This window comes from Apis florea, unplaced genomic scaffold, assembly GCF_048593485.1.
Source record: "Apis florea isolate Af1SG1 unplaced genomic scaffold, ASM4859348v1 contig_3391_pilon, whole genome shotgun sequence".
Taxonomy (NCBI): Eukaryota; Metazoa; Arthropoda; class Insecta; order Hymenoptera; family Apidae; genus Apis; species Apis florea.
Genome location: NW_028256754.1, coordinates 1,405,158 through 1,433,131, shown reverse-complemented (window position 1 = coordinate 1,433,131; position 27,974 = coordinate 1,405,158). Strand labels below are relative to the sequence as shown.

Genomic DNA, 27,974 nt, shown 5'->3' with positions numbered 1-27,974 from the left:
CATTTGAATGATAATATGAATAATATTTTAAATAAATAATATAATTGTATGATTTATTTATTAAAAAATAAATTTTGTTAATTTATATTTACTCTTTTTTTTTATGTTTATTTTTATAAATTTTATAGCAACTTAAACACTATGATAATCAATTTTTTTTAAATATTTGATATTGAATTTCAAATTTTTAGTATATAAATATTACAATCATAATGATTCACAATATAATTAATTAATTGCAATCAAATATGATAATAGTATGAAAAAAAATAATTATATTTTGCAAGTTATACACTATTTATGATTGTACATATAAAGGATCATTATAAAAAGGACAATTGAAAAGTAGGTTTTGATAAAAGATATTTTTTCCTTTTTTTATTCACTCATAAATAAAGCCAAGTATGCGTTCAAAACAATTTATATCCGCAAGAACAAAAATTTGTTAAAACCTGCGGAAGCAAAATTGCAATTTAAGGATAGCACCCTTAAATGCATACAAAAGCAATATAATAATGAATTTTCGTTACGTATTTCTTGGTAAACCACACATTTCACACATTGCAAAATCTGCTGCATTGAGAAAAGTGCAATGTGAACAAGTCCAAAGTGTTTGATCAGGTGGTGAATTTACAATTGGATCTGTACCAACTGCTATTCCACTTCCTTCTACAAGTACAGAAGATGAAATTCTTGAGCTAGTATCAAATAATGGTCGAGATGTTGATGCTGTAGCTTCAGATATTAGTTGCTCTATTGTTGCCCATTGTTCTGAATGTGTCCACTCTATTGCTTTTTCTCTATTTTTATTACGAATTGCATCTAATAGTGATATCATGTGGTCCTAAAGAAATAAACATATATATTTTATTCTATAATAAACAATTTTTAAATAGATAAATATTTAGTAAAAAAATAACCTTCATTGGAAACATATCCATAGTTGCAATAAAAATTAACAAATGAAAATCTGAAACTGCTTCTAAGAATTGTTCTTTAGTAAATTGTTGCATATAAGAACAAAGTGAACTAAATTCCTGAATTTGTCCATCGATAAATCTATAATTCAATAAAATTAATATTAATAAAATGTAATATTTCATTGTTTATTTTTACATACCTATTTTCAATTGGAAACGGAGTAATAGTATTGTTAATATAAAAAGTAAACTGTGGAGTAAGTGGTGTGGATGCAGGTACATCTACCAATAAATATTCTACTGGCAAAGGTCTTGCTAGCCTTGACACTTCATTTCCATAAGAATCTTTTTCCTAATAATAACAAAAAAAAAAAGATGAAATGCAAATAATAACTTTTTACTACAAAATTTCGACTTATATTTTTTATGATCTATATATATTTATGTCTTATTAATATTTTAAATTTGTTTTGAAACATTAAAAATTATTGATTTTCTTACAATACTTGATAAGTAATGTTTAGAAATTGTTTTGAATTTAAAAATTTGCGATTATAATATTTTTTAAAAAGTATTAAATATTTTTATGAATCAAATAATAATACATATAAAAATGTATAAAATTAATTATAATTATGATATCGATTAAATTTAAAAAATAAAATTTAAAAGTATCGTAAAAATGAAATATAAAATTGATTGTATATTTTAGGTTAAATTAAATAATTTGGAATTAATTCTAGGTTAGATTATAAATAATTTTTAAATGTAAATCAAATTATGATTAAATTTGAATTTTTCTTATAACTCAAATCTTTTTTTATTTTATTTCTTAAACATTATTAGGAAATAAAGGAATCGGTAAAAAAAATATTTGATTTCCTAAAATAGAAATTAATTTTTTATTTATATTTTGCATAAATAAAGAAAACTAAAATAAAATGTTTTTAAAACACGTTTTAACAAATGTATTGAGATATTTTTAATAAATGTTTAAAACATGTACACAATTTTATTGGTTTCAAGCAAGTACATAACGAAATTTATAAGATGAAGTATGAAGGCAGGTCCATAATATTCGTACTCAGTCGTTCGAGAAATGCGCGCGCAATCATAGAAGCCGCAGACGACACCGGTACTGTTTGCCACGAGTCGAACGAAAGTGTACAAGAAAAAGGAAAGAGAAAGACAGAAAGTTAGAACGAGAAAGAGAGAGAAGGAGGAAGCTTTAGGATTGTCGAGAGGGGGTAACATACGGAAAGAGGAGAGGAGAGCAACAGCGTAAGCGACTAGCGCGCGCTGTGGTGTGTGTCGTCGGTCGGTCGGTCGGTCGTCGCCGCCATGCTAGTGGTTAGTTTAGTGAACCAAACATCATGATGTGGCAAAACGTTCGCACGAGCTAAGACTGAAGTAACGCCGCGTTACCGGCGCGCCGTCGTTATGTTATCCATAATAACTCACGACGTTCGATAAGCGTAAACACGTAACGTGAAAAGTACAAAGCTTGATAAAAACTCCACGGCGACTGCGGCAACGAAAAACGTCGGAGTGCTCGATTCCTGCGTGCGGAACCGCACAATACTACGTCAATCCCGATGTAAATTAAAGTCAAATCATATATTCAAACGAACATTACGGAATTATCATTGTCACGGTACACGTTAGGAGTGACGAGTGCCAACGATCAGCCTCCATCGCGCGGCAAGGAGACGATCACGAATCGTATACACGGTACGGAACATTTACGCTCCTATTCAACGAAAGAAAGAGCAAGAGAGAGTATGTATACATGTGTGTGTGCGCGCGCGCTTGCATGCGTGATAAGGCATACATATGTCATGTATGTATTTTTGTGGGTTGTTGTGTGCGCGTGCGTGTGTATGCCATTGTGAGTACGAGAAAAGAGACGAATGTGTATGCATATGTGTGTGTGTGTGTGTGTGTGTATATATATATATATATATATATATATATGTATATATATAAGATGAAAAGAGAGAGTGAAAGAGTAAGATTGACAAACGAGAGCGAAAATGAAAGGTAGAAAAAAAAACAAGCATGTATGTACAAACATTGTGATGATATGAGCAAGAACAAACTACAATATTCCCGCGGAATTTGCCTAACACGCAATAGTTTATAAGTCATTTTTACTTAAATGTGGACTTGTCACACGTAGTGACAGCGTAATCGCAAAGAGAACTTGGCGATAAGCTGCAAGAATCCATATATCATATTACCGAAGGTTTTATCTGTTATCCGTATTGATATTTGAAATATTTTACAAAGTGAAGAAAAGTAAAAAATCATTCATTATCGTTTTTATTAACTTCTTTTAAAAATATTTTTTTATTAACGAATGGTAAATTCCAAAACTTTAACTATCCCTTTACATTTTGGCGGGATTTTGCACGCATGCGCGTTCTCTTATGAAATGTCATTTTTTACGTTTTAGTAATCAAATTGTTGCATAATAACTTTGCTGTTATAGTCAATGTGTCAGATAAGAAGCTAACCTTTTGAGAATAAGTTCGAGCTTAAAAACAAGGCTATGAAATAACACGATTGAACTTATGTGGCGCATCATTTTATAGCACATAAAAGAAAGAAATAATAATAAAAAAAAAAAAAATAATGTAAAAGAAATAGATTTAATTATATTGATTTAATATTTAATTTTTTTTCTCTATTTGTTTTATATATGTGTTATCATTAAAAAAAAATTTATTATCCACATGTTTAATTTAAAAAGGAAAATTTTTAGATTTATTTATGCGATAAATCGAATTGTATTAAATAATCAGATTAATATGTTAGAAACAAGAATAAATATGTACATATGTATTAATAATAAAATAAATATATATGAAATATTTATATTGTTTGAATAATATAATATAATACGAAATATGCATTAACTAATCAAAAATTTATTTCAATAAGTTAAAGTTATATTTTTCTTTTTTTATAAAAATAATAAGTTATATTGTTTACGACAAAAGAAAGAATAAAGAAAAAAGAAAAAGATGAAAAGAAAACAATATAAGAGTGAAACGTTAAACCGATTGTTATTAGGAATAGGTACATTAAATATGACCTTTATGTTATTTTTCTAAATAATATAGTACAATGAAACATATACGTACACAAACATTTCTCAAGCATGTATTCTTATTTTACTCATTATTTCTAAATTAAAATAATCTCGTTATAAAATAGTAATACGGATAATTTTTAGATATTTTTATGAATATTATAATATGAAAATGTAAGATTATAAAGTATAACTATAAAAAATAAGATTATAAAGAATAATTAATAAATAAAATTTTATTATATTTCAGATGCTGGATCCAAGTGTTCTAACAGATTTAGAGGAACTGACGCTTTGCAGTTATTGCAAGCAGAAGTATAATGATACGGAACAATGTCCGAAATATCTTAGTTGCAAGCATTATTTTTGTTTGCGTTGCATAGAAAACAATTTATTAAAGGGACGTGAGTTGTTTTGTGCGCATTGTTGGAAGAGAACGGATCTAGGTGATCAAGGACCGGACGCTCTACCGACACACTCTTCTCTCCTTGCTCTAACGAATAATTTGTCTCACTTAAAAATCACCACGAACAACACATCTGGAAAAACGAATGATAAGGAGAGAAAGGTACATGACAATGTGAACATATTTTTTTTATAAAGATTTCAAGTTCGTCAACCGGTTATTCGTATTCACCAGTTTATACACAAATGGTAAAGAAAGTATACAGTTCTGAAGCCATATCAAGCTTCTAATAGTAATAAGATTAAGTTATAAGGTCTGCAATAATTTACTATTAAGTATAATTTATACAAAATATACAAAGTATAATTTTTATATTTAAAATTTGATAAATTTTTGATAAATTTTTTAAACAAAATAAAAATTTATGCAGATATATATATATTTTTATTATATAAATATTAAATGTAAAATATAAAAAAAATAAAATTTATAACTATTATAATATTTTACAGAGTGAAAATTGTCATACGCACGGAATGCCTTTGGCATTATGGTGTGCGACATGTTGCTCAGCACTTTGTAGAGCATGCGCCACTCCACAAGAACACCCAGGTCACCAGATTAAATCACAAACTGATGCCAAAGAACAACTCATATCCGATGTAAGTTTTACAATTAATTTTATTTGGTATATTTGTTTTCTATATATATATATATATATATATATATATAGAATAAAAATTATCTGATTTTGAATCAGAGAATGCATGATTAATATTTTTCTAGGTTCAATTGGAATTAGTTGCTATGGGAAAGCTATCGACCGAGATTCAAAGACTGGCTATGCAACAACGTGAATTCTTAATAAAAGTCTTAGAAGCTTGTGTAACGTTAAAAACGCATGTTGAGACAGATCTTCAGAATGGCTGGAGTCATTTTCCTGAGATAACAGACGCACGAGAAACTCTTGGAAAAGCGAAAGCTAGTCTGCAGATGATCGACAGTCCTAGCGATGTATACAATTTGCATTCACAACTCATAATAGAGAAACAAAGATTGCAATCGAAATATCAAGAAATGATGTTGCAGTGCCAACTCGATGATTTAATTGGTAATTCGGGGGTGGTATTTGATTTTGCGTTATTGAAACAAGCATTAGCTGGAATTCATACGGGAGAACCGATTATTTCCCAAGGAACGAGTAATGGTGGTAGATTACCAAATCATTTGGCGGCTTCACAAAATCCAATACTGTTCCTCGCAAATTATTGTATGTCGCAACTATATTCAAGACATGTAGTGAGTAAGCAACACATGCAAAACGGTTCTATAGAATATCATTCAAGTATGATGCAGCCGCAACCAGCTCCACCGGGTTCTGTTCATGTACATCAAGGTCCACCGCCGCCCACAACCCCGCAGCAACTTCTCATTCCACCTGGTTCGCCGTCCGTTAAACCTATTCCGCCCGCGCCTCCGAACACAATGTTACATCCACAACAACAATCAACGTTTATACCAGAAGGAGTTGGTACTGGTGGCGGAAGTTTGGTAACCGTCCACTCATCTTCTCAACCGCCGTCCAGCGGAATAGCAGCATCACTTCGAGGACCTTCGAACCCTTATCCTCTGTATTATTTCAATATTGAAGTAAATGGATCTCCACACGGCCGTATCGTAATAGAAGTGAGGCCAGATGCAGCGCCGAAAATGGCAAAAAATTTTAGTGTACTGGCAACAGGTGAAGTCGGAGTCGGCTATAAAGGTTGCACGATTTTTCAGTGCTGGGAGGGTGAATCCGTGATTACTGGTGATTTTGAATTAAACAATGGTCGCGGAGGAAGAAGCATATTCGAGGATGGGTATTTTATGCCGGATGACACAAAATTTCCTGCAGTAAGAGGAGCAGTCGGAATGCGGAGAACACAAAAGCGACATGATAATCTTGGTATGGTGGGTTCACAATTTCGTATAATATTACAAGAGATGCGCGGCTTCACAGGAATCTTTGGTCATGTTGTTGAAGGATTAGAATTAGTCGAAAAGATATCTACATTTGGCGATCAAACGGGCAAGCCTACGAAGAATATTCTAATTACGAAATGCGGTAAACTGTAACGATAACACTATTGCGATTAGTATACACCGAAGGGTAATCAAGTATTACCCGTATACTTTGCGTTTCCCCGCTCTAGATAACTTAAAAAAAAAAAAAAAAAAAAAACAAAAACAAAAACAAAAAAAAACAAAAAGAAAAAACAAAAAAAAAACAAAAAAAGAAAAAAACAAAACAAAAAATAAAAAAAAAAAGATTCACGAGTTCGCGACGGTATCTCTGAAATGTTCGATATAGGGAATGGGATGTTTAAATAAACAAAAAATTACGTATATATAATATCCGATGATAAATGATATTACATGTATAGAGACACCGTCGTGATCACATAGCTCCATGAATCACGATGCTCCGTATGAGTCACACAATTTAATTAACTATTAACAATAGAATTCTAAAGATGTTGAATCTATTTTTAAAAGTGGACGCATAAGAGAAGAAAGAAGAAATAAAGATCCATATTTTGCTATTGATTGAGAATCAATAAGATTCTGTATCTACAATAACGACGATGATCGATAATACGTACCTCAAGATCGATCGTGATATCGATACGACTTCTAGCTGTACGACATTTGTTTTAGAAGAAGTTCGACGTTTATTTTGGCTATTGGCATATTGCTATGTATAGTTGATATAGAGGGTATCGCACGGAATTAAAAAGTGCCGTGATTAACGGCGTCGCCCTGTGGGCGTTGCTAATGTTTTAGATCATAGGTAGTAAAAACAAAAAGAAAAAAAAAAAACGTGTAGATGAGGAATACGTACGAAAAATGGGGCAAACTTGTATGTGTATACACATACATTCATATATTTGTATAAAAAAAAAAAAGAAAAAAAAAAGAAAAAAAAAAAGAAAGCAAACAGACAAACGTACAGGCGAAAACTTTTTTTTTTTGTTTTATAATCGAAAAAACATGACTTCGTAAAAGTCAAAAAGTCGTGATTCCATATACGCAGGTCGTTTAGAACATTAACCGAACGATACGTCGGTACGTAAAAGGGCCAATTTTATTTCGTCTGGTCAACGATCACGTATCGTTCCGTTTCTTTTTCCAGAGGAGAGAAAAGGAGCTAAAAGGGAATAAGTAATTATGCGATGAAACGAGTCAAGGAAAATTGCGGTTCCTATCGAATGACTCAAGGATACTCCTCCCTTTTTGCTCTTTGCCATGGTCTAGTAGACCGTCGTAAATTAACTGTATTTAAGATTAGATCTCAACATGAAAATGTATGCAAGGCCTAACTACTACTATGTAGATTGTAAGCCTCGTCGTCTGATCAGAAAAAAACGAACGAAATGAGCGAATGTATATTATAAACGAATCATTCCTCGATGCTGTATATCGAAGTACTACGATAATGTAATGCGTTATACTACTCGTCTGAATCCTCGTAAAAATCCCATCGTTATGTATCATATTATCATGTACCCGTGTGCGAAAAAAAGCGTCGTAAAAAAAGTGTTCTGCAAACCGGCGCGTAAAAACAAAAAGCGCACTCACGTATTGTAGGAAATTGCACGCCCTCGTCGTCGCGAATGCCTTTTTTCGAAGAAAGCCTCATTCGATGTTGAACTTGAAAGTTTTAACACTTGTTAATTAGCTAATTCATCGTTTGCAATGTTATAAAGAAAGGAAAATTCATTGCATTACGATGAATGTAAGAATCGCCGTTAGAATTAAATGATACTGCGTAATACGTACGACGATCGAAGGGTGGTCGAGCTCGAATGAATTTCTCTTGTTTCGGTCGTTGTGAAAAGAAAAAAAAACGAAAGACGTCAGTCGACATTTTTGAATCTAGGTGCGTATAAATTCATGTTTACCGAAGCGAGTGAAGCTAGAAGCCCACCTGTATACACAAAATATCCACGCGCGCGCGTGTATATATGTACATATATATATCTATATATACTATATATATGTATAAATGTATATGTATATATATATACACACTACATATATTTTTATGAACGTGATGAGGTAACAACGCATAGCTTGTAATATCAATTCTAACAACCGATTTACTTTGCCCCTCGCGTTCGAATTAAACGGTTGAGCGGCTATAATTTTTCGATAAGTTTTTCTTTCCACCTTTTATTTTTTTTTTTTCTTTCTCTTTCCTGTTTCCTTTTCTTTTTCTATTCCTCATTCACCCTTTTTAAGTTAAGGCGTAATCATCATTACATACGAAAATTGAGGTCATTTTGTTTACAGCCTACGGAAACGCATATCCGTAGAGCACATGCTTAAACAGTTTTATTATTTCATTATACATGTACGAAGTTCGTTGCCCAATTTAAATGTACTTTTAATCAATCAATTTTGAGTTATAAACTGTTTCTCTTTCATTCGTGTATTTTATGCATACCTTTACCTTCCTTAATATTATTAGTATAAGATATAATTTAATGACATATTTTCATCATAACATATACATTCATGATCAATTTTAAAACTAATATTAACATCTTAATTTAAAGCAGAAAATTAATAAAAAAAGATCAAATAAACTGCATGTACTCACCTTGTAGAAGACATCTGGAACATACTGTTTATCTGTTGATTCAATTACATAGCCCAATTCTGGCGCATCTTTTGTAGGAACCAAGCAGCCATCACGTACTAATGCCATGCATTGATTAGATACTTGATAACCTTCCATGTGAATTTGATTTTTCTCGTCACCTATAATCAATATGTATAATTTAGTAATTATAAATAATCCTTTCTTTATATTCTTTATATTTATATAATACTTTGATGCAAAATGATTTAATTATGATGTAATGGAAATAACTTACCAGTAACACAAACAGTAACAAACTTTGAACCAAAATAATTATTAGGAGAAAAACGACAAAGATTTGGATATTTATTTTGAAAATATCCAGCCATAATACATTCTTGAGCAGATAAAAAATGACTTTCTATATTTCGAACGTGTTTTACCTAAATAAATTAAATTAATGCTATCAATTAAGAATTTTAAGTTATGAAAAATAAAATAAAATTATAGATAAATTTACCGTTCCTATCTTGATATCATCAGCTATAAGATCAGTAAAAATCCATCCAATTCTTTTTAAATTAAGTAAATGAGCCAATTCATCAACTATTGTTTCCTTTTCATCTGGTAAAAGTCGTATAGAATTTTTTGTACTTTCCTAAAATATAATTAAATATATAATTACATTACTTATAAATAATGCATACTTATAGATAAAAACTTGATTTAAAGATTTAGATTAAAAGAATATTTATAAATACGATTATTATTATTTATTTTAATTAAATCACCTGTGGAGGCTCATAAATAGCTGTAACAACAGCTCTAATTCCTAATGGTACATCTGTATGTATTTCATATCTTCCATATAAAAATCCAATACGTTGATGACCTGTGCTACGCCAATAATTGAGAAAACGCTCAACTAAACTTGAATTTTCAAACATAACGTTGTCGACATGACGATAAGTTTGGCGATTTAGAGTAATAGAACTTGGTTGACATTTGCTACATATACCTCGTGGCCAAGGTGGATGATCTTTACAACCAGTCTTAATACGGCAGTTTATGTCATCTAATTGTATAAACTTCCCTCTATAAAATATGTAAAATGTTATTCTTTATTTTACATATAATGTAATATGAACATACCTATCAACACCAGCAGTGAGTTTCCTAAGATATGAATGAAATGATAAATGTTTTATATTTTGTTCTTTAAGATAAGCTTCATCAAAAGGTTCTAAAGGAGTACAATGAACACAGCATCCATTTGCACCATGTCTACAACTATTAAACAAATTATAATATATATAATCTAACCTTATATAAAAAAATTTATTTATATATAGAATGTTAATATATTTATGATACTTTTGAAGAGTTAATAAAGATTAAAATAAATAATAAAAATTAGTATATTAAAATATTACTTGACATTTATTTATTAAGGTATAAATAATTTGCTTTAAACAAGATGTAAAGTGAGATGTAAATACAACCACGAAATGAAAATAAAATAGTTTCATTCTATCTTTATCTTCATCTAATACAATTTAATAAATAATTTAACCAACATTTTTCTGTATCTACTTTTTTACTTTATGTTTTAAAAAATTTTTTAAAATTATATCATGAATATATTAACATTTTATATATTCATTCATATTACATTCACTTACAGTTTTTCATCGCGTTTTCTTTGTATTTTACCATCAAGTTTCCATAATTGTTCATCAACATCCTCAATTGTATTTGATACAGATTGAGAAACATTAGTATGATTAATAGTTTCTATTTCATCCATTGGTCTTGGTTCTAATATTGAGTCAAATTTAATTTTTTAAAATATTAAATTAAAATAAGAAAAAATTAAATAATAAAATTTAATTAAAACCTTGAGAAATATCAATGGTGGCAGTACTAGTTGAGGGAGTACTCCACAATTGTGTATTATTTTGAGGAGTAAGATATAACATATCTCCATGAGAAAGACGTGTTCCTGAAACTGTTTTGCTATGGGAATATGGAAGTTCATCTTTATGATTTCGTTCTCTATAGAGTACAAATCCAGTAGTATTCAATTCAAAGGCTTTAGAGATCTAAAATTTTCAACAGTTAATATTTATATAATTATAAGTTATTATGTTATATTATACAATATAAATACAATATAAATATAATATATAAATACAAACCTTTTCATATACTAGAGAAATTGTATCAGAAAGATTTACATCTATACGTTTTGTCCCTTCTGAACATTGCACACGTAAAGTCTATAAAGAAACAAATATTCATAATTTTAAAAGAAAACATAAAAGAAGACTAAAAATCTTTCATTTTAAATATTAAAATATAATTGAATATCAAGAATTAATATCAAAAATATTATTTTTTACAATCATAATTTGTATATTATGTGATTTGTATATTAATATATATATTATATATAAATATAAAAAAAATATTTTGTATTTAAATAAATTTAACATATAAAAATATATATATATATATATATATATATATATATATATAAGTTCATAAATTTAGTTTACATTAATAATGAATTTTTTATAGAAAAACTAAAATATATAAATTTTTTATTGAATATAAATCTATATAATAAAAGTCTATAAAATGTATGAAAAAATTATATAAAAAATAAAATATTCAGTTCAAAAAACAAATACATTAAGAAATTATTTATTATAAATATTTTTATTAAATTTAAGGTTTTAATGTATATTGCTTTGCACATATATACATACGTACACATATTAGTATTAGAGATTTTAAAAAATCATAAAAGAAAAACAAAGAAATAAAATCCAATTGAATTCATATCTGGGAACTTTTAGTAAGTTACACGTTACTGCATGAATTATAAAAATCTCATAATTTCTGAAAAAAATAACTTATTTTTTTGATAAAATATTATTTAATTTTACTCAAGTTTTCTATGTAAACTAAATAGTCGAGGTTAACCATTTAACAATAGGTAACTTACAATTTGCCTAGACTTTGACATTTCGCCGGTCTTGACGAAGCATCAGCTGTTCAATTCCTGTTTAACTTGCTTGCTTATAACACAATGTTGCTAAAGTCCCTAGTAAGTGTAAGAAAATTGTTGAGTCAACATCTAGTATCCTAACCTCTGCATGATTTTGTAAATACGAATAAAATATTGCAAATATCGTGTTTATATCAATCATTCTCATTACCGAGTTGGTTATTTTTCTTCTTAAAATTTTTTAACATACGAACAAAGATACAACATATAAAATTTACAGTTTTATGTCGACAAGATAACAGTTCAATTGCTTACCAATAAATTTCAATAGAATTTTTGCGACTATATACTATTTTTTTAACGTAGCAGATAATAAATTAACAAGTACGCGACTTCAATATAGATTAGGTAAGTTCATGTGTAAAAAAATTAAGTTATTACACGTTTTTCGATGTATATATATGCACCCTATTTTCCCCACTCGAAGGAACACGAGCAATGTCAGTTAATAACTTTTAATCCATACAAAGATACATTTGGCAACCAGATGTTGTAATTTTATTTTATTTTCTTTTATTTTTTTTTTATTTTTATAGTTTTAACTTTAAAATTTAAAAAAAACAAACGCGTTGTCTATACTTTTTGAGTCACCCCGTATTTATTTGTTGAGAAATGTCTTCTTACGATACGAATTGTTTTACGTTATAGTATTGGCCCTCTTGTGTTTATTTTTTAACACTTTCACTTACGCGTATTTTGTTTGAATGTCAAAGAACAACATGCAATATAGGCGACATTGCGCAATATATAATCTTGTTCTTGCTATTTTATTTTAAATGGTTGAACTATAAGATAGGAATCGTAAAACAGTGACACAGGTTATTGAACTGATCGTAAATTGGTATCCGGTCATGGCCACGGTGATGGTGGTTGCCAATTACCAGGTGATCGTCTTCGATTATAAATAAAATAGATATTATCATTTTATCTTCATTTTAATATTTAATACTTAATATATTTTAATACTTAATAAGTAATTATATCAAAAAATATATTTAATTAATCATTATATAAATCATAATATAAAAAGTAAAAAAATAATATGGTTACTGAATTATATATTAATATATGTATATATATTTTTTTATATTACAGATTCAATTTTTTTAATATTAATAATTATTTTTTAATATTAATAATAGAATTGCAATGATCTATAAACTATTATTTTTAAGCTTTGCAAAATAAAATATATATTTATCTCTTAATATTTTATTTTAAAAACAAAAATCTATTATTAAAATTTTTATTTTAATTAAAACTCAAGAATTTTTTAATTTTATTAAAAAAATATAATATTTAATATCTAATTTTGCAATAGGAATAATATTGTATAATATCAAATATATCATATACTATTACATATAATATGAATATACTAATTAATCTGTTATAATAATATAATTTATAACATTTTCTAATATATATATGTTAAAAAAATTTTTTAACATATTATTTAAATTAGCTAGAATACCTAGTGCTTGATTTTTTATTTTTTGTATAAAAAATTATTTTAAATATTAAAACTATTAGAATTAATTATAAAAAATTAAAAATTTTATATTTAAAATTTTGAATTTTACACTTTAAATAGAACAAAAAAATTATAAAAGAAAAAACAATAAATGTAATAACATATAAAAAAATATGTATAAGATATAATATTTTTAAAATACATTACATAATATTTTTTAATTTTGAAAACATGATAACATTGAACTATTTTAAATTACATATATATTTACATATATAATTTTAAAATTTTAATATATTTGTACTTTAATAAATAATTATATTTATGAATTATTATTCATAATATATAATATATATAAATATAAATAAATTTATTTATAATAAATTATTGTTTATTATTTAGGATTATATATTTCTTTTTCTAAAAATATTAAACTCTTGATGCAAAATATTTGATTTTTTTTTGTAAAATATATTCTGTTAAATTTTTTTTAATGAAAATTTATAACTAAATGTAAATGAATTCATACTTTTGTTTTATTTAATATTTTTGCTATGTATAATTGGAACTTATTATGGTGAAACAAAAATTTTTTCTAATTCATTTACTTTTTATATTAATTCTTTATAATTTATTATCTTTCTAATTATTCATTATGAATTATAAAACAATAATTATTCTGAAATTTGCTCAAAAAAATAAATTGTTTAAATTTTGTTAAAAAAATTGAAAATATTCATCTAAAATAAGAAATATTTCTTATGATTTATATTTTTAATAAAAAATATTCATATAAAAAGTGCTTCTATTTAACAATTTTATTATAATAATATTTTAAATAATATTTTAAATAGATTATTTTGTAATATGAATTATTTTAGTATTATTTTATAAATTCAAGTAATTATTATTAAGTTATTACTATTATTAAATTAAGTAATTTATTTATTTATTAAAATATCTTTTAGCGATTTTGAAATAAAATGAAAATTAAAATAATATTAAAATTATTAGTCAAATGAAGAATAATATAAAAATAGCGTAACATAATGAAATCATTTTCTCATATAGTTATATTATTTAAAAAAAGAATGTAATTTCGAATATAATATATATTCAGAGAAATATTTTTTCTTGTTCAAAAATGAATAGAAAAAATATTTATATATCATGTATATATATGTAAATATAATTATATAATAATATACAAATCTGTGATATATATAATATATATTTAATATTTTATGTATATACAATTAATAATTATATTATTTGAGAATATGATCAAATAAAGTTTTTAAATTAATCAATCTCTGTTGTAAAAAAAGCGTTTCTATAATTTTTTTTTTAAAAAAAAAAAAAAAGCTAATAATAAAGATTATTTTCAATATTGGAAGTTAAGATGTCATATTATATGAAAAAAATAATATTTCTGTATTTGAATGATCTGTTCAAAATTTGTCCATAATATTGTATTGTGTTTTGTGTTATTGACCGTGATGCCGGTAGGCAGGCGCTGCCTTCGCGTGATGACCCTCTTACCTCTTTACCGTTTCTTCCTACGAAAACGACTAGCGCGCCGTATCTCCACACTAGTGTCTGGCTCCGGTAGATTTCGGCGCGAGCAGTTGCATTGCTAGCTAGTACCCATCAAGTAGAAGGTGTACATTTCATTTGTGCTGTATCATCATTTAATATCGATTATTATTCTATTATTTTGACGTGTCAACGTCAAATTATTCTATCTTTCATTTTTTCAATTTATTGCTCATTATTATTTATTACTATTAATTTTGTATTCTGGTAATAATTTATTCATCTTATTAATAAATTATCGTCAATGAAAACAAAAAGGTAGGTATGAAATTTTTTGTTATTTTTTTTATTTATAATAAAAAAATATATGTTATTTATTAATTTTTAATTTTTAATTTAGTTTTATATACTTTATTTATAAATTATTATTCACTTTTATATGTTTATTTTGAATTTATGTATTATATGATACAAATAAATATATATATATATCATAAATTATTTGAAAATATTCAAATAATTTTAAATAGTATATATATTCGATTATATATTTTCAAAATTTCATATTCTTTATATACAAAAAATTATATGAAGTATAATATTTATAGAAATCGCATAACTAACATTATTGATTCATTGTCAAAGATAATATTGAATTTATTATTTGATTAAATTCAAAAATTATAATTTTTTACAATAAATTCTTTATAATTTAAAATTTTTAATTTTTATAATTTTACATTTTATTTTATTTTAGTTTTTATATAATATATATATTAATATATACTAAAATATATTATATATATACATATATATGAAATAAATTTATGTTTTTATATCTTATTTGAATGTCTTATTCTAATAAATTTAAATTTCTATTTGTATGAAATATATTTTAAATATGAATATATATTTATATTTGTAAAATTATTTTTCATATATTATAAACTCTAGGTTAATATTATAATTATATACCAACAAGCTTTTGTCACAAAATATAAATGTCAAATGAGCACATTTAATGTGAACATACATTAATCATAGATTTAACGTTGTTAATATACCAATCGTGAAAAATAACAATAAGATCAGGTGGTCTCATATTTTTAACCGGTAGTGTAGGTGTGAATGTGATCTCGTACACACTGCGCTCCATCTGATGCGCGATGAGAAAAGTGTCAGCCGCAAAACAAGTTCTAACGTCTATTAAAGCGAATGAGTTCATTTGTGCGGGACATCCAGTATATTTACGTCTTCTACTCGTTACATCCATCATAAACGACATACAGAGGTGCGTTGGAAGATTCTCTATCGTACGCAAAATAGATTTGAAAAGTATTTTAAGTTCAACCATTTATAAAACTTTTGATCAATGTCTTTCTAATTGTGACGAAAGCTGAATGATTAATTTAAATTAAATTGTTTTTTGATTGGTCGATGATTTCGATGTAACCAATTAGAACGATGCAACTAACTTTCATTTGTTTGACGTAGTAGCATATTCTTGATATATAATATATTTATTAGTTATATAAAAGTTTACGCGGGAAATATGCATTAATTAATAAATCTATGAAATAATTATTAAACAATAAATTTTTTATTATTTATTTATTACAAAATATTTTATTAAATATTTTCTTTATTTCTTTTTATTGTGAAATTTCTATTGTTTGAAATATCTATTTTTGTTTATTTGTTACAGCTAGACAAGATGGAAAACGCAGAAGATGTGAAGACAATAGTAGAATTATATATTTATGATCTTACCAAGGGACTTGCTTCTATGATGTCTAGACTCGTTATCGGTAAATTAAAATGTATATTATACAACTATGTGTGATGCATGGTGCTTTGATATCGAAAAATGATAAAAGATTATCAAGAAAAGTGCGTATTATTGGCTTTGTTCATTCTATCTAATTCGGGTTATACTTTATTTAAAAGTAGAATTTTGCATCCTTTTCTAGTACGTACATATAAAGTAAACAGCAAGTAGATATTTTTAAATCATGAATAATGAAAATGATGTATCTAAAATCTACTTCTTTATTTCTTAAGTATACACTCAGATCATCAATGATTATCAGAATCAAATCATCGGAATGATATAATAGTATCAATAATAAATAAATAATTTTAAAATTTTTTATGAAATTATAATTATTTATTTATTTATTATAATTATTTTAATAAATAATTTATGAATGAAAATGTTGTGAAAAATTAGCATTAATAACAAATAATTAATAAGTTTTATATAATTAATATATTGTTAATTTTAAAATAATTAATGAATTATGAATATTTTATATATTTATAATATTTATAATTATTATTATTATAAATATTGATTGATTTATATATTTTTTATTATTTATAATGAAAGCATAATGAATTTGAAATCATACAATGATTTATATACATATTTTAATTCATATTATTAACATATTAATATATATTATATTTCGTTTAATAGAATATTATATATTATATTTCGTTTAATAGAATATTATATATTATATTTCGTTTAATAGAAATTTATAGAAATCAGATGCAGTGATTATATGTACATATAATGATGCAAAAAAACAAAACAAATTTATTGTCATTTAAAAGTTGTTGACAAATGAATTACATGAATTTAATAATGAACTAAAAATTATCTTGAATCTTTTCATTGTTTATTATATTCATATGAATTATATTTAAATTGTGATAAAAAAAAAATCATTTCATCGTATGATTCTAGATATAAAACGATTTAAATAAGAACAATTAGTTGAAAATGAGATAAATTTTAGGGCAAAGATGACACAAGTTTATTTGGAATCAGTAAATTCGTTTTTTTATATGATCTTAATTGAAATATTAAATAAAAAAATATCGAAAATATAATATTTTTGAAGTATCATTATTATGTGTTATTTTATTCATTTTCATGTTTTTCTTATTTTTTAATTCTCAACAATTATAATTTATTATTTATTATTTTTTTATTATTTATTTATTATAATTTATTATTTTTCAATGGAAATAATATTTATAATTTAAAAAATAAAAAATTAAATTTATATCGTCATTAATCTTTTTATTATTTCATAAAATATAAAATAAAATTAATTAACATATATATATATATATATAGGATATAGCATATAAACTAGCATACATACATAGCATACATGGAAAATATAATGAAATAGAAAATTCAAGATTTTATATTTGAGAAAAATTTGTCTGTGGCATGATACAATGCGGAAATAACGAGAAAGATAAAGAAATAAAGTATTTTATTCAAACGAAATTTCACAGAAAAGTGAAATACAATAGTACACGCATATATTTCCATGAGACATTTATATCTATATCCAAGGTTCGTTCGCCACTCACGATCAGTCGTCAAGCTTACAAATCTATTTTCAGAAGATACTACATGTTCAATTGTTCAAGAGTTTAGTATTTCGCACTGCATGTGATTTTCTTTACAAATAAATAAATACACAGTTTATAGTTTTGTCTATGCAAAATATTTAAAAACAAGATAAAAAAATACATAAAAATGAAATTAAGAGATTTAAAATAAAAATAAATAATATTTAAAATTATATATTATAATGTCATTTATGTCATTTTGATACAATAAAAAAGAAGTTAAAATATGAATAAAAAAAATAAAAAATATAAATAATAAAAAAAAATATTTCGATTCAATAATTTTTATTAAATTGAATAAAAATTTAGTCATATATTATCATATATATATCTATGTATATAATATTTCATAAATTTATATCTTTTTTTTATGATTTTATTCAGAATTTCTTCAATATTTGTTATACCAATATTATTCAATATTGAATTTGTTTCAATTTATTATTGTTTTTTCTATTTCTTTTACTTTAATTTGTTCAATGTCTACTAATCATGAATAAAAGAATACTAAAAAGAGACTAATAAAAGAGTAATAAAAGAATGAAATATTTTTCTTACTTATTATAATAACTTTTATAACTTTTATAACTATTATAATAACTATTTTTATAAATTATCGAAATATAAAATAAAAATTTTTTTTATTATTAAAATAAAAAAACAAATAAGTACAATATAAAGATATAAAAATTACATAATAATTTAAGATAAATATATTTAATTCAGATATGTTTTATAATTAATTTTATTTGATTGAAACATTTTTCAAAAAAAACTCAAATCAAACTCATTTTTCAACTCAATTCAATTAATATTGGTTAAATGCATAATTTTTGAAGTATTATCAAGCCGAATGATCGTAGCTATTTCTCGCAGTTATTTCACTACGAACCCTCCCAGAAACATTGCAATAAGATAATCGCGGATATGCTTAGCTATTCCCGCGATGAGAAACTAGGTCGAAAGAGACTTGAGTCGACAATTATAAAACCCAAAGCTCGTCCAAGAAAGTTGAAATTATATCTTTATAAAAATTGGAATTGTATATTTACTTGATATTTTCTGCGATAATATTGCTCATAGCTGTAAATATTCGAATTAACATCTTTTATTTGTTTACATTCAAAAGAATAAGTTCCATATGTATAATTTCTATAAGCATTAGTTATCTAATTTTAATGTTTTCAATATTTGAGAGATTTTAAAAGATTGGAAATTCCATTGATTTATAATATAACGTGTATAATGTAATAATATCAATACAATCTTTTTTTTTATACTTTATTTTATATTTATTATATTATTATTATTATTTATTATATTATATTTATTATATATAATTTATTGAATATATATGAGTATATGTTTTGTTTCTGAGAATTCAAGAAAAATTTAAATAATTGATTTTAAAAATTTATTATAACAGAAATGAAATATTTTTTTTATGTGTACATATTTTTTAACAAAATTATATAGAGAATATTGAAATATTATATTTTATGAAATATTATATTGAATATTATTGAAATTATTGAACTTTAATTTTATTGAAATTTTAATGATTACAAGAATTTTATTTATTTAAAGCAATTTAAAAAAAAAAGTTATTATTAAAATCTTAAATAGAGATGCTATATAATATATTTTGAATTTATATAAACTTATATATTATATAAACTTAACAAATTTTAAAAATTTTAAAAAAAACTTTTTAAAATTAATACTAAACAAATAAACAAATAAAATTCTTTATACAAATAAAAATTAAATATTATCAATATTACAAATCAAAAATATTAGTCTAATGTTTCATGAAATTTTATGTTTATGTTTCATTAAATATTATCAATATTACAAATCAAAAATATTAGTCTAATGTTTCATGAAATATATTTTAATAATTTATGAGACCTTAATTAATTATTTTTATAAAATTTTTATAGAATTGATATAAAAATTTAAATTTTTGTATTCACTGTTATTTTTTATATATATTATATTCTATTATATTCTTATAGTTTTATATATAATATTGTTATATATATTTTTGTATATATTATATTATATTTTCTATTCATTAAATATATATATATTTTTTTAAAATAATCTTAAAAATTTTATAAATTTTAAATTTTATAAATAAAATATAAATTTTTTTAAGTAATCTATATTTACATACAAATAACCTATATTTATATACAATTTCGAAACCAATGTTTAATAGTTTAGTGTTATTTTATATAAATATTAATTTAAATTTTTTCTAATTAATTTTAAATGATAATATATTTATAATTGTATATATATATATATATATATATATATATATATATATATACAAATCGAATTTTAATATTGAATAGATTAATTAAATTATAAATTGACCTAAAGTTAAATGAATTACTTTTTCTATAAATGTTATTTATATTATATTAATATATTTAATTATATTTTAAAAATCAGGAATTTTTTTAGACAGAAATTAATAATTTTAGAATGCTATATTGGACTAAAGAACTAGACTTGCAGTACTAAAATTAACGAAGTAAAGTATTACTAAGTATAATACTAACTCTAACTTAATATTAGTACCGAGGTACAACTAGGTCATTCCAAACCTTTGCAATAAGATTTCTAATATGATTTGTTCTCTTAAACTATTCACATGGATATTTAAAACAAAATTCATTTAAAGAATAAGAAAAAAGATCAATAAATAAACATTAATGTAAAATAATTTTATTGAATAAATCAATTTTTATTATTTTAGTTTAGTGTTTCCCAATCTTTTATATTAGCGATACGTTTTATTTTGGATTCTGATTTCTATAATTTATATAATTTCTATAATAAACTCCTTTTTAATTTTTAATTTGTTATAATTTTTGAAATAAAAATTATTATTTATTTAAAATGATAAAGAAGAAATATCATTAATACTACTATATATAAAAATATTAACAAAAAATCAATATTTTATTTAATAAATGATTTTTTTATTGATTATTTTATACATATATTACATTATACATATATACATGTATATATGCAATTTAAAATACTTTTATTTATATTAATATGTTGTGATACATTATCTATGAAGAAATATAATATTTTAGTTCATCGATAAAAAGAAATCCAAATCCAGTTTCCAAATGAAGTTTAACTCTAATTAAATATTATAAGAAATAAGTAAAATACAATTATTTTATATTATTTGAATTTCTTTTTCAAGTTAAATAAAATACTACAGAACATATAGAATATATGGAATAGAATAATAAAAAACTATTTTTATTATTATTAAAATAAGAAATATTTAACAATTAATATTCAGAAACTGATTTCATGAATTTTTATTTTTTTTGAACCAATCAAAAATTAATAGAATTAAATATTTCTTATTTTATTTCAATGAAATTTCCAGTAAACATTTCTTATTTTTCATTAAATTTTTAATTTATATATTGAATATTTACTAATTATTATGAATAAATTTATATACATATAATAAAATACACATGATTTATTTTTTCATTTTTTTTTACTTAAATTTATCTTAATTAATACTGATAAAAAATATTGTTATTTATGCATAGGTCAACATGTAGAAGGTATATGGCATACAGCAATTGTCGCTTACGGAAGAGAATATTTCTTTGGACCATCTGGAATTCAAAGTGCTCGACCTGTAAGTATCTCAAAAATTATTTCAAGAAAAATGAAATGATCTGATTAATTTCGTATAAAAAGAATTTCCTATGAAAAAAATTCATATATTCAAATATTTATACTTTTAAAATTTTATTTTATTTGTTTACTATTTTATTATCTTATTATCTTATTATCTTATTATAATCTTATTAATTATCTTATTATATCTTATTAATTTGTTATTAAATTGATAATAAATAATTTATTCAATAATTATTAGTTTCTAGATTTTATTTTAGATTATTTTTAAAAATGATAAATCTTCTTTTCTTATAATTGAAAAAAGCTCTGTTTATCTAGAAGATTAAACTGAAAATATTATGAGGAATCAATCATCATTCATGCATATATGATACGAGGAATCAACACAAATATATTGAATTGAAAAAAAATATTAATAAATAAATTAATAATTAATGTATAAATATTATATAAAATTTATATAATAATATATATATAATATTATATAATATTATATAACATTATATATTATTATTATTATTAAAATAAAAAAAAGATATAATGTGAAGATACAAAAGTTATATAATAATTTATTATATAATATATTAATTATATAGTAAAATGTTAAATTGTTCGAAATATATCTTCATTATCGAAATGGTGATTTGTCGGGGCCTCGCGTTAACGTAGCATAGTGCAAGTCATAGTGGCCATACGATACGCTAGACACGGAGTGGGTACTAAATTTGGTCTGGTTGAGTCTAAAAATAATTCTCAGCTTTACTTTACTCTCTTTCTCTGCTCTCTCTTTCTCATGGTTCTTTTTATTCTATGGTCCATCGTTTAGATTTTAGAACGAAGGCGAAAGCTATCGGTAAGTCTCTTCTTGTTGGGCCCAACACAAATTTATTAAATTGTATAAGGCTTCTTTCCTCTTTCGGAAGCAAAAAATGATATCACTTCTCAAAACCTTCGAATTTCGAGAATGTATATTTAGCAACAGATTAAAATATATTTGAAATCATGTTTTCAAGTTTAATTTTTCGCAACGAAATCAAGTGCCAATTTGTGCTGGATAAAGTGTAAATATTAGTAATTCCGAAATTCTTTTTAATATATCTCAATGATAATGTTTGATATTTTTTAAAATTTTATCACTCGAAATCGTTTTGCATTATTTATCATTTTGCATCGTTTTCTCGATCGATGAACATCTAACTGTCATTAACATCGACGCAACCGATATTGCAATGGATAATCAGCAGGTGTTAATATGCATAAACGCGAAATTATTGAAAAAGCAGACCGAAACCGGCATCGACAAAGAGCGTGCGCGCTGCCTGCCATGTGAACCCGAATATCGTTTATCTTGTGTTACGATTGCCGGCTGCGTGGCGTCGAATCTCGAGGCGCCGCGACGCCAGTCTGTATTCAAGTGATTCCTTGATGGGAAACGAAGGAACTAGTTGTGCTCACTGATTCCGCGTTTTTTCATTTTCTGTTTCTATTTTTCTATTAAATCACGACGTTTTTTCAAGGGTTAAACTAGGTGCAAAACAGTTTTTATATGTTTTCAAAAAAAGAAATTTAAGTGTTGTACGTTCACAGTGATTATTGTTATATTTTTTACAATTTGAACAAGTTATTTTTTTCAAAGGATTATTTTAATTAATTTTATATTTCTTTTTTCACTAGCTGATAATAGCAGCGATATTTTTTGATATTCTATCATGAAATTTTTAATTAATTGCGTTTTGAAACATCTTCAAAAAAATTAAATTTCTTTAAGAGAAGTCAGTTCTTCTACGTTTCTTTCTTTATGCAACTTTCTTATGTCTTCTCTTTTTTTTCTCCCTTTGCTGACATATTCTTTCTTCCGCTCTGGTACAGAATGCAACGCCGATACATTTACTGTGGACGGTTATTTTAAGCGTTTCTTACAGGGAAGCGCAAGTTTGTCGTGCTTCTAAAATTACATGCACGTTAATACTAGAGGGGGTGGAAGCACATTCACTGTTGTATCGGTACTGTCGCAAAATTGACATTAATGTTTTCAATGGGTCAATTTTTTCTCATTGCATACGTATAATTTGATTTTCTATTTCAGGGTGGTACAGTATTAGGAGAACCGCTCAAAGTGGAAAAAATCGGAGAAACTTACTTGCCATATTCTCTCTTTTTTGAATATATAAACGGTTTGGGAACATCTACGTTTGCGTAAGTTGTCATTTTTTAATATATAATTATAACATATAGGCAAATTTATTTTAAATTAAGTTATTAAAAATAAACTTTTGATTAGTTTTTTATACATTATTTAATATTATATTTTTATAAAATAGTAAAATAAAATGTAAAATAAATATTTAATATGTTCATATATTATTAATATAATATTTAATAATATTTAAATTTAAAAAAAAATACATAATTTTGTATGTTTATGTAGTTTTGTTATTTTCTATGAACTTATTTTATTTATAATAATTTATCTATTTTTTAATTATAGTCCGGGTACTTACAATCTTTTTAAACATAACTGCAATAGTTTCACAAACGAAGTCAGTAATTTCCTAGTGGGCCAAGATATTCCGAAATATATTCTCGATTTACCGGAAGAAATACTTAAAACGTAAGAATATATGTATCCGTTTTATAAGTTTTATTGTTAAAAATTTAATGTTAAAATTAAATAATTTTTCTATTTCATTTTGTTATTTAAATTATTTAGACCAATTGGACAACAGGTTGGAGGTCTTATAGAAGGTTTATCTAATAGTTCAAATAAATCATATATAGTTGGTCAAACATTCCTTGAATCAAGAAATCATAGAGAAGTTTCGCCAGAATTTCAGCTCTTAAATGAAGCTATTGAAGAAGCAAGGTAAAATTATTATTTGTGTTTTTTTTATTATAAGCTTTCCTATTTTTTATTTTCTTTAGTATAATGTAATTATTGTGACAGATTAAATTCGATTGCATTAGAAGAAAGAAGAAACGAGATTAACGAAAAACTCGCGAAAAAAGATAGAAAGAAAAAAAAGAAGAAGAAGGACAAAAAGCAAAAAGGAAGTAAAGATAGTGCAAGCGATAGTAACAGTACCGGTCCTAGTAATTATACACATATGGCAGAAAGCGAAAGTATATTAATTTTGAAAAATAGAATATATATATTTTATATACAACATATATATGTATTATTTTAACTTAAATTTAGGTGCAGTAAGTTTGAGCGAAATGCAGGCTTCAAATGGTGAGAGTACAGAAGTGTTACCATCGGAAAGAGTTATGCAAATGGAGGAAGAAGAAAAAAAAGAACAAGAAGAAAGAAAACGTCATCGTGATCCTCCTATTGTATTTAAGGATGTAATAGATATCAAAGAAGAATATCAAGCATTAATCAAAGTGTTAGAAGGAAAATTAAGTGAAGAAGAACGAGTGTGCTTAGATGAGCTTCGACAGTATGTTTTAGAGAACGAAGGTTCTTGGGCACTCGGGGATAACTTTTTAAATTTCGTAGGTGAGTCAATAAATAACGATATTTTTCATTGGAATGAATCTATTTATCGAGAACATCTATATATTTAGGGCGAATTTTGTATGATAAATCTTTGATAAATGATGCAAGGGTAAAATTATTGAATATATTATCCGTTGCTGCATTAAAAGACGATGTAATTCTTTTATTACATCAAGATAGAAGGGAACATATAATTATGAATTATGCTTTCGATATTGATCGTCATCCCCAGGAAGAACAACTTCCTCTTGCACAATTTGTAAGCAAATCAGACTTATTTGCTCACGAATAAAAATTTATTAATATTTTAATTTTTAATCACATGTTATAGTTGGCAAATATGTTCGAAAACCTTAGTAGTTCGGAATGGCTGTTATACATATCGGAATGGCAACATCAAACTCAAAATATAAGTAACATAAGGGTGACGACTAAAGTCGCAGTGCATTCGTTGCTTTCAAATTTGGTCGACTTGCAGATTCGTGGCGCCGCTATTATTCACAATCTTGCCTGCAAGGAGGTAAAAACTGTGGTCTGTATCCTTCCTATCCAATTAACAATTTCCCATTTCGTTTGCTTTTGTTTCAACTCACATTAGTAACTGTGTTATATAATATTTTATTTTAGTATGAAAATAAAAAGAAGGAAAATAATCTTTGTATACAATTCTTTGATAAAAAATGTATCATTTGCAATGTTGCTTAACAAATGCTTTTACTATTAATTTTAAGCAGTATATCAACGAAAGTGATGCTTGCACTATTCTCGCGAATAGAAGTGCTGCCTTTATTAATAAATCAGCTGTACATGTAAAACTGAAATAAGGTTCTTAACCGTCATCAAATTTGGTAACTGATTCACGAACGAGCAACGAAATCTTTCTATAAACAATTTCTTTTATAAATAGCAATGATTCAAGAAATATATAAATATATTTCTCGTTACTCGTTTGTATTTTCATACATGTATACGATGTTGCGATGCAATTAGAATTAATGGATACCTATCGAGAGATCGGATACTGTTTTTTCAGAAAATGAACAAAAGCAAAAATCTGCGGCGACTTTTACCAAAAGGCAGCATTTCTAAGGTACTTGTCTGAACATGTATGTATGTATAATTTAACCGTATATTACGTAAATCATCTATCAACAATTAAAAATACATATTCAAATACGTACAAGTGTGTTTCATCAATACGAATAATTTTTAAATAAATCTACATTCATTATCATCATCATTATCGTCAATTTAAAATACTATTGAAAAGGGAAATAATCAATTTTTAAATATTGTTCATTGTTTTTGTTCTATTCAAAATGATTTTTTTATTATTTATTTTTTTTGCCAGGTGTTTTACAGGTATGTGATTAAACTATCATAATTTTATTCTAATCATCTTCTGTTTTGTAAAATATATAGGTGTTCGATGATGTCGCCGTAGAATTGACAATGGCATTGTTGCAATATTTCAATGGTAGTCCTGCTGAAGAACAGTTGTATGCTTGTATGAAGTCATTGGCACGTTTTACACAAATCAGTGGCCAAGATGTACCACAACTTATACAAATGATTGGACCAGAACCAAACAAATTTCGTGGAACGTCTGAAAGAATCGACGAGCAAATCGATCAGGTTAACAAAAAATTGCGTTAATAAAATGTAATTCGACAATTTTATTAATAATAGAAATCGTTAAATTCCAAACATGCAATTGGGAATGATTAATAAAAAATGGTATATAATTGAATTTTTACATAGAAATTTGATTAAAATTATCTAATATATTAAAATTAAAATTTTTTAAGTAATATTAAAATTTTTATTAGTTATTCTTGTCATTAATATTATTATTATTATAATTATATTCTCATTATTAAAAATTTTCATATTTTCACTCACAAAATAAATTTTCTTGTGTAAAGTATTTTATTTATCTGTAAAACTAAGAAAGCTATTTAAATATATAAGTTTATTTAATTCAATATTAAAATAATGACATCTAATGTTATCATATTTAATTAAATATGTATATAAGTATTTTTCAAAACAACATATATATATATCAAAATATCATTATAATTTATTTATGTAAAATATAATAAAATATGATATCTAATGTGTTTTGCATAATTTTTTGAATTAAACTTTATTTTTGTTGAATATAATAATAATATATTTTAAAAATATTTCTTCTTTATAATAAACTTTAGA

At 24.6% G+C, this 27,974-nt stretch overlaps 3 protein-coding genes across 39 annotated transcripts; 2 read left to right on the top strand and 1 right to left on the bottom strand.

Moving 5' to 3' along the window:
* Nucleotides 1-346: 346 nt before the first annotated feature.
* On the bottom strand, nt 347-13,002 carry Npl4 (nuclear protein localization 4). 5 transcript variants are annotated; one of them, XM_012492912.2, is made up of 13 exons: nt 12,810-13,002; nt 12,058-12,156; nt 11,246-11,326; nt 10,945-11,149; nt 10,730-10,865; nt 10,200-10,337; nt 9,839-10,142; nt 9,568-9,705; nt 9,343-9,490; nt 9,066-9,226; nt 1,121-1,272; nt 921-1,059; nt 347-844 (listed from the first exon to the last, which is right to left on the bottom strand). In XM_012492912.2, exons 2-13 carry the CDS (start codon nt 12,076-12,078, stop codon nt 527-529), a joined length of 1,941 nt encoding a protein of 646 aa, XP_012348366.1. In that variant the 5' UTR covers nt 12,079-12,156; nt 12,810-13,002; the 3' UTR covers nt 347-526. The 5 variants fall into 5 exon arrangements, with proteins under 5 accessions (XP_012348366.1, XP_003698120.1, XP_012348367.1 ...); XM_003698072.4 differs by having other exon boundaries at nt 12,376-12,995; XM_012492913.3 differs by having other exon boundaries at nt 12,504-12,841.
* LOC100869801 (uncharacterized) lies at nt 2,043-8,889 on the top strand. Its single transcript, XM_012492915.3, has 4 exons — nt 2,043-2,651; nt 4,265-4,582; nt 4,933-5,082; nt 5,207-8,889. Exons 2-4 carry the CDS (start codon nt 4,265-4,267, stop codon nt 6,536-6,538), a joined length of 1,800 nt encoding a protein of 599 aa, XP_012348369.1. The 5' UTR covers nt 2,043-2,651; the 3' UTR covers nt 6,539-8,889.
* LOC100869687 (uncharacterized) lies at nt 12,159-27,879 on the top strand. 33 transcript variants are annotated; one of them, XM_086912449.1, is made up of 13 exons: nt 15,104-15,255; nt 16,253-16,421; nt 16,836-16,938; nt 22,165-22,256; nt 24,348-24,457; nt 24,750-24,872; nt 24,972-25,124; nt 25,206-25,381; nt 25,458-25,760; nt 25,829-26,019; nt 26,092-26,280; nt 26,794-26,850; nt 27,183-27,879. In XM_086912449.1, the coding sequence occupies exons 3-13, from the start codon at nt 16,845-16,847 to the stop codon at nt 27,414-27,416; spliced, it is 1,722 nt and encodes a 573-aa protein (XP_086768575.1). In that variant the 5' UTR covers nt 15,104-15,255; nt 16,253-16,421; nt 16,836-16,844; the 3' UTR covers nt 27,417-27,879. The 33 variants fall into 33 exon arrangements, with proteins under 33 accessions (XP_086768577.1, XP_086768583.1, XP_086768572.1 ...); XM_086912447.1 differs by having other exon boundaries at nt 15,143-15,448; XM_086912448.1 differs by having other exon boundaries at nt 15,184-15,448; nt 16,248-16,421.
* Nucleotides 27,880-27,974: the final 95 nt, after the last annotated feature.

What these genes read in the sequence shown, in the direction of transcription:
- LOC100869801 (XM_012492915.3), top strand. Translation starts at nt 4,265, where the DNA reads ATGCTGGATCCAAGTGTTCTAACAGATTTAGAGGAACTGACGCTTTGC. An exon ending in CGAATGATAAGGAGAGAAAG is followed by an intron (nt 4,583 to 4,932) that starts GTACATGACAAT and finishes AATATTTTACAG; the next exon opens with AGTGAAAATTGTCATACGCA. An exon ending in AAGAACAACTCATATCCGAT is followed by an intron (nt 5,083 to 5,206) that starts GTAAGTTTTACA and finishes ATATTTTTCTAG; the next exon opens with GTTCAATTGGAATTAGTTGC.
- Npl4 (XM_012492912.2), bottom strand. Translation starts at nt 12,078, where the DNA reads ATGTCAAAGTCTAGGCAAATT. An exon ending in AGAAAACGCGATGAAAAACT is followed by an intron (nt 10,338 to 10,729) that starts GTAAGTGAATGT and finishes TTTGTTTAATAG; the next exon opens with TTGTAGACATGGTGCAAATG. An exon ending in TTCCAGATGTCTTCTACAAG is followed by an intron (nt 1,273 to 9,065) that starts GTGAGTACATGC and finishes TGTTATTATTAG; the next exon opens with GAAAAAGATTCTTATGGAAA.
- LOC100869687 (XM_086912446.1), top strand. Translation starts at nt 12,972, where the DNA reads ATGGCCACGGTGATGGTGGTTGCCAATTACCAG. An exon ending in ACATATGGCAGAAAGCGAAA is followed by an intron (nt 25,382 to 25,457) that starts GTATATTAATTT and finishes ACTTAAATTTAG; the next exon opens with GTGCAGTAAGTTTGAGCGAA. An exon ending in AACTTCCTCTTGCACAATTT is followed by an intron (nt 26,020 to 26,091) that starts GTAAGCAAATCA and finishes CACATGTTATAG; the next exon opens with TTGGCAAATATGTTCGAAAA.